Source organism: Schistocerca piceifrons, chromosome 1 (assembly GCF_021461385.2).
Source record: "Schistocerca piceifrons isolate TAMUIC-IGC-003096 chromosome 1, iqSchPice1.1, whole genome shotgun sequence".
Lineage (NCBI taxonomy): Eukaryota > Metazoa > Arthropoda > Insecta > Orthoptera > Acrididae > Schistocerca > Schistocerca piceifrons.
Window position 1 is genome coordinate 345,468,975 of NC_060138.1, and position 16,051 is coordinate 345,485,025.

Genomic DNA, 16,051 nt, shown 5'->3' on the forward strand with positions numbered 1-16,051 from the left:
AAAATAACAAAGCACAATAGGGTTTTCATTTAATTGTAGACTGGCATACAACATATTCAAATTATCTAATGGTGCTCAGATGAACATATTTCTGGGTCGACTGACACCAAATCGGGATTTATAAGAATTTGTTCTGAAGGAAAAGTAAACGGATGCATGAACGAACGGAAAATAACAAATTACTAGAAGAAGGCAACTACTAGTACTAAAGGCATACCAACTTAAGCATCATCCCTAATCTGATTATTTTCTGTATTTCTGAACACCCTAGAGTCAAAAGTATCCTGACAGTATTTAATATTAACATAGTTTTATACTTTGTTTCCATTATTTGATAGGCACATCTCATTTAAAATTTTGCATTTTTTCAGTGTTCTTAATTTAATAAATAAATTTTATAAAAATTATCATTATGTATCTATCTGAATTTACTATTACAGCCACACCACAGAATCAATGACAAAAATTACTCAATAATAAGCATGGAATAAACTAATAATGAAATTATTATATGTTTGTGCTATGAACTTATGAGACATCCACAATGTGTTAACAGCACTTTTTCATTAGTCACAGTGTATAACACTTACCTACTGAGAGGAATGGCATATTGTTTAAAAGACTGGGCTTGTATTTGGGAGAAGTGGGATTCCATGCCCCATAAGAGTCAATGCAATTTAATTTTCTGTTACTTCCCTCAATCACTTCAAGTACATAAAGGTATAACTTTCCCTATGTACCTCCTTGTGAGCAAATGCTGTCTCTTATGACATCAACTACAACACAAAGATGTTGAAACTAAATTTATTTCCAATATTTTTCCCCCACTCTCAAAGCCTCCCCCCTTTTTTCTTGCACTTTTCTCAGTCATACACCCTCCTCATTACCATTTGCTGCCCCTGAAAACTAATTATAATATAAATACACTTGAAGCTTCTCACATTAGCTTGGACAAGGTGTTTGATGAAATATACAAGGCATTACTCATTGCAATCACTGTTATAATTCAAGGTTTACCAATATACTAGAGTGGAGACATAAGACCTACCAGTGTAGTTAAGCTTCCAATGCCCTCTAATGTCACAAATTAGTCTACAAAAATTAAAAATCAAAATTAGGATTTCTGCAAATTAGCTGGTGAGCACATTAAGAGGAAGCTGATCTTACGTGTCTTACTCAGAGAAAAAGCATTAAGTTGTAGAACAAAACACTTTTATGAAACAAAGAGGAAGATTAGTTATTGGGGACTGAGTTGCTCCATGAACTCAAATAAGTAGCCAGCATCTATATATGTCCATATGATATTCGTGTGCACAGACTATAATTGTGAACAATGTGTAGCAAGAAATTAACACACGGATGGGGAATATAGACACAAAACTAGTATCACCATGATAATTATCATCATCATCTACAGTTTCCAGATCCTGTCTGGGTCTGTTTACAATATAAGCCTCTCCATCTTTTCCTCTCCTCCCACAACATTTATATCTATACTCTGTCCCAGGCTGCTCCTCTCTTCATCACATATTCCTTCAGTTCAACCAACATTTTGTCGCTCATTCATCCCCTAGATCTCTTGCCCCCTATTGTCATTTCATGAGCCTATTCAGTTCGCTGCCAACTTCCATTCTTTTGACATGTTCATAGCATATTAATCTTGTCTTTTCTATGAGCTTCTCTTTCACTATTTCTCTCCTCATCTCATTCCTTACTCTACCTATTCTAGTAACTCCTATTCTGTTTCTCTGACATTTCTTATCACAGGCCTCTATGCCGCTCACCTGCCTTTTCTCCATTAGCCATATTTTTTATGCACACATAAGCACAGGAGCATAATATTCCTGGTATGGCATTTGCTTATTTTTTGATGGCACATCTTTGATCTGGACAAGACTTCTTACAATCTGCAGTAAGCCATGGGCTTGCATTCCCCTTTTACTGATACTCTTCTCATTTCTCCTGTCTTCTATTACACTTGCCAGGCACTAGAAACTATCCACTTTCCACTTTCTTTAGTACTTGTCCTCTAACACTGATATCTGTTACTACTCTCCTCTTATTTCTCATTGTTACCATTGTACATTTCTTTGCAATAAATTTTAGTCTGTACTATTCCAACACTTTCTCCCACACACACCAGTAATTTGTCTGCAAACGCCATATAACAAGTATGATAAAAGACACATCACAAATAAAAATATCAGACACAGAAATGCATAAGTGTCAATAATGTGGGAAAGAAGAGCAGAATATAAATGTGAATTGAGAAATAGAGTTGTTTCATAATAATGGCATCATATTTGAGAGACATTGCCACAAATGCAAATACGTTTTTCTGTCACTAATGTTATAACTGAAGGCTGGAGCAATAACTACTGACATTTCTTCAATTAACTTGCTTGGACAGCTAAGCTCATTGAATCACCCACTGCCAGAACACAATGAGGCACATCAGCCCTGGATTGGATCTGCCTTGTAGATTAATGACAGGAGCCGCTGAGCCAGACAGCCTTGCTGTGGTGTTTAGGCAGTTTTTCACATCCACTTAGATAAATAGCCAGCTGGTTCCCATTTCCTAAACCAGACACAATATGCAACAGCACCTTGTAAAACAATGTCACATTTGACCATGCGATTACAGGAGACACAGACAGATGGGAAAGACAGATTCCTCCCCACAAGAGAAGGGTATGTTTAGTTCACTGTGTAAATTGGAGAAGAACCATATCAGTCGCAGCCATGCAGCCACGCATTGGCTAGATGACTGGCACCAGAAAGTAAGTATTTCTTCTTTTAATTTTTTTCTCAAACATTTTATATCCTGTTAACTAAACCATAAGAAAAAGAGAAAGAGAGAGAGAGAGAGACAGAGAGAGAGAGAAAGAGAGATGGCCTTGTTGATGGAAGATCTTAATGGTTAGTTTAAGTGGTGTAACTGAAGTCAATAAACTTTTCCCATCTCATCTTTATCAAATGTGAGCATCTGCTCAGTGACCTTCTAGTTGATAACACTCCTTTCTCTGTTCTTTCAGGTTTCCGTTCCTGGAGTGCATTTCCTTAATTTATCCTTTCACTTACATCCTTCTGAAAAGTTAATTCTCTTTCAAGTGATGATTAAGTCTTGTATTTCTTTATCTCCTGTTCCCATCTTTTCATCATCCCATCAATTTCTACAATTTACTGCAACTTCTACAGCCAAATTACTCAACTCTTGATGCATTTGTATCTTCCCTCAGTGGCTGTCCTTTAGTGTGATTTTGTACAGGCATCATCCCTTCTGCTCTGTTTACAATATATTTATTTTATCCATGATTGTTTTAAGACACTGTAGGTGTTTTTCTACATATTGCTAATTAAAAAACTGCAACTAGCCATAGTTTTTGAATAAATGATTTGTTTCACTGTAACTAGTTTCGAGCCTAGCCCCATCTTCAGATGGCAGTGAGGTTGGTTCAGCATTTTATCCATCAATGAAGCAGATCTCTATGCCGTAATGTATAAAGGAAAACTTTTGCTCAAGACAAAAATCTGAAATTTTTGCATGAAAAATGATTGCTGCTGTCTGACAATGGGAGCAGGTCTTACACAAGTTACAGTGAAATAAATCATTCATTCAGAAAGTGTGACTGGCTACTGATTTTCTTCAGGGATATTTACAAAATATATATGTTTTAAATTTCTTCTGTCTACCTCATTTTCTATTTACCTGTGTTGCAGCACATTTCCATTTTGCAGCTGACCTTTTCAGATTTTGCTATAGCCAGAGTTTCAGTTTCATACTGTTCTCTGTACGAGTTTATATAATTTGACAACCATTTCCTTTAATCTGAGGCCAATTTTTGAGACATGTACATTTTTCCCAGTATTATCCTACAGTATGAGAATGTCACAGAAAGGTTAAAAAAAACTCTAATAAAAGTTACACCACAGAGGCACTGTGCTTCGCATAAAGGCTTATTTTCAAAATACTGTGAGTTCATGTTTCAAGACAACAAATGTATTACTTACTTCCACAAACATAAACATCTCATGTAAAATTCATAAAGATAAGATGAGATAAATATTGCCTAATATGGAAATGTACTCGTTCACACTGAGTGGAGTACAAAAGATGAAAAAGCAATGCTAGTGCATTATGTGCCTTCGAGGCCTATGGAATACAGACACAGATGTAGATCTGGGCTTTATTACACAATCCATGCACTTAACTTGATTTAAATTATTTACTGTCTTCCTTCTTCATGCAATCTCGTTGGTGATATCTTGTGTTCATCACAGAAAGCTTGCTGAAAACTCTACCCAGCACGTTCCACCACTTGTTCAATCAATGGCATGATCATGAACATGTAACACTGGCTCAGTTTTGACAAGCACAAAACATGAGTTGACCATGGTATCACTAGTATAATTATCACCTATTTACTTCCAGTAGTCAAAATAAGAGGCAATAATTTAAATTAAGTTGAATGGGAGCGAAAGGCTATTTACAATTTGTACAGAAACCAGATGGCAGTTATAAGAGTCGAGGGACATGAAAGGGAAGCAGTGGTTGGGAAGGGAGTAAGACAGGGTTGTAGCCTCTCCCCGATGTTGTTCAATCTGTATATTGAGCAAGCAGTAAAGGAAACAAAAGAAAAATTCGGAGTAGGTATTAAAATTCATGGAGAAGAAATAAAAACTTTGAGGTTCGCCGATGACATTGTAATTCTGTCAGAGACAGCAAAGGACTTGGAAGAGCAGTTGAATGGAATGGACAGTGTCTTGAATGGAGGATATAAGATGAACATCAACAAAAGCAAAACAATGATAATGGAATGTAGTCTAATTAAGTCGGGTGATGCTGAGGGAATTAGATTAGGAAATGAGGCACTTAAAGTAGTAAAGGAGTTTTGCTATTTGGGGAGCAAAATAACTGATGATGGTCGAAGTAGAGAGGATATAAAATGTAGACTGGCAATGGCAAGGAAAGCGTTTCTGAAGAAGAGAAATTTGTTAACATCGAGTATAGATTTTAGTGTCACGAAGTCATTTCTGAAAGTATTTGTATGGAGTGTAGCCATGTATGGAAGTGAAACGTGGACGATAAATAGTTTGGACAAGAAGAGAATAGAAGCTTTTGAAATGTGGTGCTACAGAAGAATGCTGAAGATTAGATGGGTAGATCACATAACTAATGAGGAAGTATTGAATAGGATTGGGGAGAAGAGAAGTTTGTGGCAAAACTTGACCAGAAGAAGGGATCGGTTGGTAGGACATGTTCTGAGGCATCAAGGGATCACCAATTTAGTATTGGAGGGCAGCGTGGAGGGTAAAAATCGTAGAGGGAGACCAAGAGATGAATACACTAAGCAGATTCAGAAGGATGTGGGTTGCAGTAGGTACTGGGAGATGAAAAGGCTTGCACAGGATAGAGTAGCATGGAGGGCTGCATCAAACCAGTCTCAGGACTGAAGACCACAACAACAACAACAACAGATGGATGGTTGAAGCTACTCTCCTTAATTACAAGCCCAGAGAATTAGTGCTGTGTCTCTGTAACAATCAGTGGTCATCTTGCACAACTGTTTCAAGTTATACATAGACCACAATAGTTTAGCAACTCCATATATTTCTGTGTTGTGAGATTCCAAAAATTCTATATGAAATAAAATTCTGTAGCATGAACTACCATACGGAAGATAACTGGTGTGTGTCTATGCACCCACAGATACAGCTCCATGCAGGACAATTACAATGTGCACAGAAATCAAAACTTGAAATATCATCAGATGCATGACTAAGAAAAGTACTTACCCCATGTGTACAGGATGGCGTGCAATATCGACATTGTCTGGTGCATGCAGAGTGTTATATTGGTTGACGGCCTGTACATAACTCTCCTTTGTGTGTTGTGGCGCTAAAATGACTTCAGTTATACCACCAGGAGCTGAAATGGAAACTTGACTTAAATTCATAAAACTCAAAAAATTCTGAACAAGTTTAGATAAATTATTCATAGTTTAAAGGAGGTATACAGACTGCAGTCATAATAAAAGTTATGATTCAGCCTGGTAAAAATGGAGGGAAATATTATGGTTTAACAGCATATTTTCCCTAGCAATTTGAACTACCATATATATGTTAATAGTTGACACTTCATTATTCTGACGTGTAATTACTGCTCCCACACAGAGTCAAGCAATATAATGGTACTTGTACCAGTTCACCGTAAACTCTGTTGCCTACTATTTTTGCCTAAATACGATTAAATACATCCACATGACACTGAACCATAGAACTGATTTAACTAGGCCTTAATATTATGAAAAGCATAGCTGCTACTCACCACATAGCAGAGATGCTGAGTCGCAGATAGGTACATAGAAAAGACTGTCAGCAAGTGACACACACACACACACACACACACACACACACACACACACACACACACACACACACACACAGAGCACAGTCTCTGGCAGCTGAAGCAGCAGCACATGATGGGAGAGGAAATCAGGTGGTGGGGATAGAAGGAGGCTGGGGCAGGGAAGGGGAGGTATAGCAGGGTAGAGGTGAAGGACGGTAAAGGGCAGTTGTGGGAGCGTGCTGAGTTGAGGTGGAGAGAGAGTAAGGTGGCTAGGTGCAGTCGGGAGGTTAGACAGAGGGAGAGGGGGAAGGGTTAATTGAAAAGGAGAGAAGTAGGAAGACTTAGGGTGCACTGACTGGAATGGGAACTAGGAAGAGGCTAGGGGTACGGAAAATGACTAACAGAAGTTGAGGACAGGACGGTTACAGGAACATAGGATATATTGCACGGAGAATTCATACCTGCATAATTCAGAAAAGCTGGTGTTGGTGGGAAGGATCCAGATGGCTCACGCTGTAAAGCAGTCACTGAAATGAAGAACAGTAAGTTGGCTGGTATGCTCAGCAACAGTATGGTCCAGCAGTTTCTTCACCACAGTTTATCAGTGGCCACTCACGCAGACAGACAGCCTGTTGGATGTCATGCTCACATAGAATGCAGCTCAGTAGTTGCAGCTAAGCTTGCAGATCACGTGACTGATTTCACAGGTAGCAAAATTCTCTTGCTATGCAATTTCCAATTCCTGGATCCTATAGCACACAATGAAACTCGTACCCTCCAGGAACTACATGTGCATGCACAATGCCACCTCAAAAAGCTCTCCGCCCTATTCACTTCCTACTCCCGCCTTAGACTACCACTATCCACAACCTCTACAAAATCTCCAAACCTGCCCCACTGCCCCTCATAGCTGATAAATCCTGGCTCACAGACCTATTACATTTAGCCCACCCTCCAAAACTCCCTCCCACAACAACACAGAATCCAGAACATAAACAGACCTGAAACATAGTAATGAACATTTCCTCCAAAAGCTTTACCCCCACAGAAGTATCAGTCATTTTGAAAGGCCTCACCTTTTGCCCCACTCCCAAATTCAATGATGCAGGACTTCTTAAAGAACTTCTCTCCTTCTCCCGGTCCCTACAGTGGAAACTCTTTTTCGCCACCAATCCTACCAATCAGAATCAATCAAGGACCAATGTTAAATCCTGACTGACTCAGTTCGCTCCTCCATCCAACTGTGATCCACCCCCACTGCCCCCAAATCAGCCCCTGTTAACTTTCCAGAATTTCTTAACCTTGAACCTTGCCTCATCATCATTTCCCAAATCTCTCAACATACAAACTAACCTTACATCTGTGGAAAAAACCACAATCCACCATCCAAAAACTGATTTCAACATTATGATTCCACCTGCTGACAAAGGCTCCACCACTCTTGTTTTGAACTGCAAGGATTACCTGGCAGAAGGACCCCACCAGCTGTCAGATTCATCCACCTACACACCCTGCCAAGTGACCCCATTGCAGAAATCCAGCAGAATCTCCAGTCTCTTCTCAAATCCTTAGGCTCATCTCTGTCCTCACCCATACCACTTCCTGCTCTCCTTCCTTCTATGTGCTTCCAAAAGTCCATAAACCCAACCACCCAGGATGCCTCCCTGTCGCCATTTACCGTGCTCTCACTGAAAGAATCTCTGCTCTCATAGACCAACACTTTCAGCACCCACAACCTACCCTCCTATATGAAAGATACCAACCATTTCCTCCACAAACTCTGCACAATTCCTGTTACTTTAGTACATAACACGTTGAGCATCACTATTGATGCCATCTCCCTTTACACTAACATCCCTAATGCCCATGGCCTTACTACTGTTGAACAATACCTTTCCCAATGCCTGACAGGTTCAAAACCAACAACCTCCTTCCTAGTCACCATGACCAACTATATCCCACCCACAATTGTTTCTCCTTTGAAGATATTACCTACACACAAATTCCGGGTACGGCCATGGGCATCCGAATGGCACCATCCTATGCCAACCTATTCATGGGACATCTAGACGAAGCCTTCCTAAACACCCAGAATCCCAAACCTCTCACCTGGTTCAGATTCACTGATGACTTCTTCATGATCCGGATCAAAGACCAGGACACCTTATCCACATTCTTCCATAACCTCAACACTTTCTTGCCCATTCACTTCACCTGGTCCTACTCAACCCAACAAACCAACTTCCTTAACGTTGACATCCACATCAAATATGGCTATATTAGTACCTCTGTGAATATTAAACCTACTAACCACCAGCAATACCTCCACTCTGATAGCTGCCACCCATTCCATACCAAGAAGTCCGTTTCATATAGCCTAGCCTTTCCTGGCCACCACATTTGTAGTGACAAGCAGCCTCTCTCAATATACACTGAGGGTCTCACTGAGGCCTTCACAGACTGTAATTACCCTCACAACATTGTACAAAAACAGGTCTACTGTGCCTCTTCTTTCCTGTCACCAACCACCATCCAAAGTCCCACTCTCCATCCACAGAGGAGCATTCACCTTGTGACAAAGCAAGCTGAGATCTTTTTACTTCCTCTCTTGTTTTGCCATCTGACTCCTTAAATTGATTTTTTTTTTCATTTTTGACTAATTATCATTAACATATGTAAGTATAATCTGCATTTTCATGAAAGAGAAAGGTTGGCCCTCAGTTTTCAAGAGTATAGCACCTGATCTAATTTTGTGCTTAGTTTTGTGCATGTAATTAATTTCCTGATTTATTTTGACTATTCCTAGTAAATATCTTTCATTATAGGGTGAAATCAGTAATTTTTTCATAACTTAAATTCTATTGTTGACTTACAAACAAATACATATTCTGTAATAATGATAAAACATTTGGAAAAAGAATCACTAGGATTCTTAAAGTATTTATTTGGTTCTATTCGAAAACATGTTAGCAAAGCCAGTTCTAAACTAATTCCAAAATAATTACCAGTTTTGTCAAAAGTATTGTTTGTATAACTATATCTGTTAATTTCATCATTTAAACAAATAATTCTACCCCCATGAACCATGGACCTTGCCGCTGGTGGGGAGGCTTGAATGCCTCAGGGATACAGATGCCGTACCGTAGGTGCAACCACAACGGAGGGGTACCTGTTGAGAGGCCAGACAAACATGTGGTTCCTGAAGAGGGCCAGCAGCCTTTTCAGTAGTTGCAGGGGCAACAGTCTGGATGATTGACTGATCTGGCCTAGTAACACTAACCAAAACGGCCTTGCTGTGCTGGCACTGCGAACGGCTGAAAGCAGGGGGAAACTACAGCCATAATTTTTCCCGAGGGCATGCAGCTTTACTGTATGGTTAAAAGATGATGGCGTCCTCTTGGGTAAAATATTCCGGAGGTAAAATAGTCCCCCATTCGGATCTCCGGGTGGGGACTACTCAAGAGGACGTCGTTATCAGGAGAAAGAGACTTAGAGAAAGCTTTTGACAATGTTGACTGGAATACTCTGTTTCAAATTCTAAAGGTGGCAGGGGTAAAATACAGGGAGCGAAAGGCTATTTACAATTTGTACAGAAACCAGATGGCAGTTATAAGAGTTGAGGGGCATGAAAGGGAAGCAGCAGTTGGGAAGGGATTGAGACAAGGTTGTAGCCTGTCCCCGATGTTATTCAATCTGTATATTGAGCAAGCAGTAAAGGAAACAAAAGAAAAATTCGGAGTTGGTATTAAAATCCATGGAGAACAAATAAAAACGTTGAGGTTCGCTGATGGCATTGTAATTCTGTCAGAGACAGCAAAGAGCTTGGAAGAGCAGTGGAACGGAATGGACAGTGTCTTGAATGGAGGATATAAGATGAACATCAACAAAACCAAAACGAGGATAATGGAATGTAGTCAAATTAAATAGGGTGATGCTGAGGGAATTAGATTAGGAAATGAGACACTTAAAGTAGTAAAGGAGTTTTGCTATTTGGGGAGCAAAATAACTGATGATGGTCGAAGTAGAGAGGATATAAAATGTAGACTGGCAATGGCAAGAAAAGCGTTTCTCAAGAAGAGAAATTTGTTAACATCGAGTATAGATTTAAGTGTCAGGAAGTTGTTTCTGAAAGTATTTGTATGGAGTGTAGCCATGTATGGAAGTGAAACATGGACAATAAATAGTTTGGACAAGAAGAGAATAGAAGCTTTCGAAATGTGGTGCTACAGAAGAATGCTGAAGATTAGATGGGTAGATCACATAACTAATGAGGAGGTGTTGAATAGAATTGGGGAGAAGAGGAGTTCGTGGCACAACTTGACAAGAAGAAGACCGGTTGGTAGGACATGTTCTGAGGCATCAAGGGATCACAAATTTTGCATTGGAGGGCAGCGTGGAGGGTAAAAATTGTAGAGGGAGACCAAGAGATGAATACACTAAGCAGATTCAGAAGGATGTAGGTTGCAGTAAGTACTAGGAGATGAAGAAGCTTGCACAGGATAGAGTAGCATGGTGAGCTGCATCAAACCAGTCTCAGGACTGAAGACAACAACAACAACAACAACAACAACAAACAAATAATTTGGCTTAATCCTCATGGTAGAAGAAACTGTTAAAAAGAGCCAATTTTTAAATTTATTCAGTTAATTTAAAGAGTTATGTTTTAATTGTAATTTCTGTAAATTAAACATCAAACAATGTTATAGTTTCAGAACCTATTACTGTGATGATATACAGGGTTATTACAAATGATTGAAGCGATTTCACAGCTCTACAATAACTTCATTATTTGAGATATTTTCACAATGCTTTGCACACACATACAAAAACTCAAAAAGTTTTTTTAGGCATTCACAAATGTTCTATATGTGCCCCTTTAGTGATTCTGCAGACATCAAGCCGATAATCAAGTTCCTCCCACACTCGGCGCAGCATGTCCCCATCAACGAGTTCGAAAGCATCGTTGATGCGAGCTCGCAGTTCTGGCACGTTTCTTGGTAGAGGAGGTTTACACTGAATCTTTCACATAACCCCACAGAAAGAAATCGCATGGGGTTAAGTCGGGAGAGCGTGGAGGCCATGACATGAATTGCTGATCATGATCTCCACCACGACCGATCCATCGGTTTTCCAATCTCCTGTTTAAGAAATGCCGAACATCATGATGGAAGTGCGGTGGAGCACCATCCTGTTGAAAGATGAAGTCAGCGCTGTCGGTCTCCAGTTGTGGCATGAGCCAATTTTCCAGCATGTCCAGATACACGTGTCCTGTAACGTTTTTTTCGCAGAAGAAAAAGGGGCCGTGAACTTTAAACCGTGACATTGTACAAAACACGTTAACTTTTGGTGAATTACGAATTTGCTGCACAAATGCGTGGGGATTCTCTACCGCCCAGATTTGCACATTGTGTCTGTTCACTTCACCATTAAGAAAAAATGTTGCTTCATCACTGAAAATAAGTTTCGCACTGAACGCATCCTCTTCCATGAGCTGTTGCAACCGCGCCGAAAATTCAAAGCGTTTGACTTTGTCATCAGGTGTCACGGCTTGTAGCAATTGTAAACGGTAAGGTTTCTGCTTTAGCCTTTTCCGTAAGATTTTCCAAACCGTCGGCTGTGGTACGTTTAGCTCCCTGCTTGCTTTATTCGTCGACTTCCGCGGGCTACGCGTGAAACTTGCCCGCACGCGTTCAACCGTTTCTTCGCTCACTGCAGGCCGACCCCTTGATTTCCCCTTACAGAGGCATCCAGAATCTTTAAACTGCGCATACCATCGCCGAATGGAGTTAGCAGTTGGTGGATCTTTGTTGAACTTCGTCCTGAAGTGTCGTTGCACTGTTATGACTGACTGACGTGAGTGCATTTCAAGCACGACATACGCTTTCTCGGCTCCTGTCGCCATTTTGTCTCACTGCGCTCTCGAGCGCTCTGGCAGCAGAAACCTGAAGTGCGGCTTCAGCCGAACAAAACTTTATGAGTTTTTCTATGTATCTGTAGTGTGTCGTGACCATATGTCAATGAATGGAGCTACAGTGAATTTATGAAATCGCTTCAATCGTTTGTAATAGCCCTGTATAAAGGCCCAATTTTTTGTCTCGAGTCAGTCAGTCCACAGCCGATTTTCAGACAAGAAACCCTTGCTGGTGAGGTCAACAATAATGCATCAACTTAACTGTGAAATAAGTGTAATTCAAATAGGCACCGACAGTGACTGTTCAATACGTACCGTATTATTCTGCAAGAACTGTGAACTGTTCCTGTAATAAACCCAGAATCAAGACCTGTCCCATACATCCTCTCACAACCATCTACTTCAGTCCAGTCACAAACATCATCTATCTCGTCAAAGGCAGGGCTACCTGCGAAACCAGTCATGTGATCTACTATCTAAGCTGCAACACTTGAGCTGCATTCTACATGTGCATGACACCCAACAAGCTATCTGACCGCATGAATGGCCACCAACAAACTGTAGCCAAGGATCAGCTGGACCACCGCATTGCTGAGCACACCACCCAACATGATGTTCTTCATTTCAATGACTGCTTCACAGCCTGAGCCATCTGGATTCTTCCGACCAATATCTGCTTTTCTAAATTGCGCTGATGGGAACTCTCCCTGCAATGTATCCCACATTCCCGAAGCCTTACTGGCCTCAACTTTCATTAGTCATCGTCCTTACCTATCTAGCCCCTTACCTGTTCCCATTCCAACACTACACAGCCCTCTATTCCACCAACGTACCCTCAGTCTTTTTACTTTTCTCCTTTTCTGCTACACCCCTTTTCCCCCACCCTCTAGCTAACCTCCTGACTGCACCTAGCTTCACTACCCTATCTCCACCTCGCACCTGTACACTCCCACAAGCACCACTTTGCCATCCCCCACTCCTACCTTGCTATCCTCCCCCTCGCGCCCCAGCCTCCTCCTCTCCTCCTCACTGCCAAAGACTGTGTCACGTGTGCGTGTGTGTGTGGGGGGGGGGGGGGGGGGGGGGGGGGGGGGGGCACGCGTGAGCATGTTGTCCATTTCCGATGAGGGCCTTGTTGGCTGAAATCTCACTTTCTGACAGGCTTTTTGTTGTGCCTATCTGCAACTCAGCATCTCTGCTATATGGTGAGTAGCAGTTGCCTTTTTCATAATATTGATACAATCCATCCTGGATTTTCCACAGTTTGTTTTTGTCTAAGCCTTATTTACTGTTGTTCTCTATGGTACTGTTGGCAATTCCTGCCTCTATGCTTGAAGATCAAGTATTTACACTGATGTCACGTATGATTTTTTTTTAAAAAACCTCCATTGCCTTAGCGAGTATCACAGTCCACCCAACTTTTATATTTATATGAGTTAAGCTCTCATTTTATTGCTATTAACTGAAATGTCAGAGAGTGGTCTATTTGTGTTATCTAGTTCAATGGGCATCTTAAATATCTGAGTTTACTTCCAGGAAATAATGCAGTTTCTATCACTGATGTCTGTGGGAACATGACAAATTACTATTTTTGTTTTTAATGTGTTTGAAAAGTTTTTCTGTGATAACTTTGACATAATAATATTATAACTCTTTGGAATAAAACAAGAAAAGAAGAAGTTTGTTATTCCATGGTGATTATAATTAAAGTTTCTTGGTGTGAAAGATTAGAAAATAAAATAAATTGAAAATGCAATTAAACTGAGTCCTTAATGAATCCAAAGAGCAACAAACTGGTGACCCCAACATGACCAGTAAGACAATGACATTTTCAAGGTAACTGCAGTCAAATTTTCGCGAATTTTTTAACCTGAATTCATCGCATATGGTGTTTAAAAAATATGCAAAATGTCAACAGTAAATGAACCTGAAGGTAATAATCCTGAATGCAAACTGGAAATTGATAAGGTAAGCATTAAGCTACTGTCATTTTGGATGGAAAAACGAAACATCCACTTTTCTCAGTCCAACACACAATTTGCAATTGCTGGTATAATTACTGAAGTGACGAAGTCAACTATTTGCTTGCTCAGCTGGAGTCAAAATTTGTTGAAAACGTCTGTGATCTAGTTACAAGTGACAAGAACAATAAATATTCTCTTGCAAAAGAACAACTTCTGACCATCTTTAAAGAAAGTGAAGAGCATCAAATTAAAAAAGCTCTTGAGTGGTTTGGAACTATGTGATAAAGCCTAGCTAATTATTAAGAAAAATCCGGGGCTTTGCCGAAACTAATGTGTCAATCAAGATTTTGAAAAAACTTTGGCTTGACAAACTTCCTAGTAGCATAGAATGTATTTTAGTTATATCTCACGAAACAGTGGATAAGATTGCTCAAATGACAGATCATATGATTGAAATGCACTCTGTAGAGGAGGCTGAAACTGCATCAGTTCAGTCCATTCTTTCAACATCACAATCCATGTCAGACCAAGATCTTCTCTTAACAACTGAAGAAATGGAAAATGAGATAAAAATGCTTTGCAATGCAAGCATGCAAGATCGCGTAGTAGAAGTAGAGCAAAATTCAATAAAAACAGAAAATACTGCTATCATCATTTTAAATTTGACACATGCTGTAAGCCTGAAAAATGTGTTCAGCCTTGTCAGTGGTCAAACAAGGAAAACTAGAAATGATAAACATAACAGCATCTGAGTGTTCTACCCCAGTACTCACATCAAGCTGCCAATATCACCTGTTTGTTAAAGACTGGAATAGTGGAAGTTATTTTCTGGTAGGTAGTGGTGGGATTTGTCTGTTATACCAGTTTCAAAAGGCAAGAATGTTCAACCCTCTGACTTCATTCTTTATGCTGCAAATGATTCAAAGATAAAAAGTTGATGTTCCAAGTATAAACCTTCGATTTAGGGCTTAAATACAATTCTGAACAGCCATTCATTACAGTAGACATATCAAAAGGAATACTGGGGGCTGATTTCCTTCATCATTATGGTTTACTCGTTGATCTCAAAAACAAAAAACTGATAAACAATATCACCAAAGTAAAGATCTCGGCAGAAGTAACCACTACGAATGCTAAAGACTCACAAAGCTCACTCTAGGCAACATGCCAGTTTTCTAAACTTTTGGAAAAATTTCCTAAACTAACAAAATCTATCATAGTACCAAAGATGTTGAAGCAAAAAGTACAGAATTACATCACTATATCGACCGGTCCATCAGCATACAATAAGGCTCGTTGTTTGGACCCACATACATTGCAAGTTGCAAAAATTGAATTTCAGTTTCTGTTAAATATTCCATGCAATCACAATGGGCTAGAACTAGATTTCTGTTTCCCGTACTTGGATGATATTTCAATAGCATCAGAATCTCCAGAGCAACATGTTGAGCATCTAAACTCACTCATTAAACAGCTGAATTAATATGATATTGTAATAAATGTTGACAAATCAATATTTGGTGTACAACAGCTAACATTCTTAGGACATTAATTACACCTACAGAAACAAAGGCAGATCCAGAAAAGGTTGCGGCAATAATGAACTACAAATGACCTGAAACAGTTCGTGATCTTAGACGTTCCTAGGGATCATCAACTTCTATCGTCGGCACTTGGAACATGCTGCTGAAAATCAAGCTTTGCTGAATGATTACTTGAAAGGCACAACTAAAAATGACTGAAGACATACTGACTGGATGGAAGAAGACAGAAGAAGCAACTGCTCAGTTCCAAAAATGGAAAGAAGACTTTGCAAATACTACGCTT

The 16,051-nt window shown here is 39.9% G+C and overlaps 1 protein-coding gene across 1 annotated transcript in view; it reads right to left on the bottom strand.

Annotated features, from left to right (window-relative positions):
• Positions 1 to 16,051, bottom strand: part of LOC124784057 (ankyrin-3-like) — a 291,446-nt gene that overhangs the window by 91,574 nt on the left and 183,821 nt on the right. Inside the window, exon 19 of the mRNA XM_047254070.1 lies at positions 5,797 to 5,929. Within this exon, the coding sequence (XP_047110026.1) occupies positions 5,797 to 5,929 (133 nt within the window). The remainder of the gene's footprint in view (positions 1 to 5,796; positions 5,930 to 16,051) is intronic.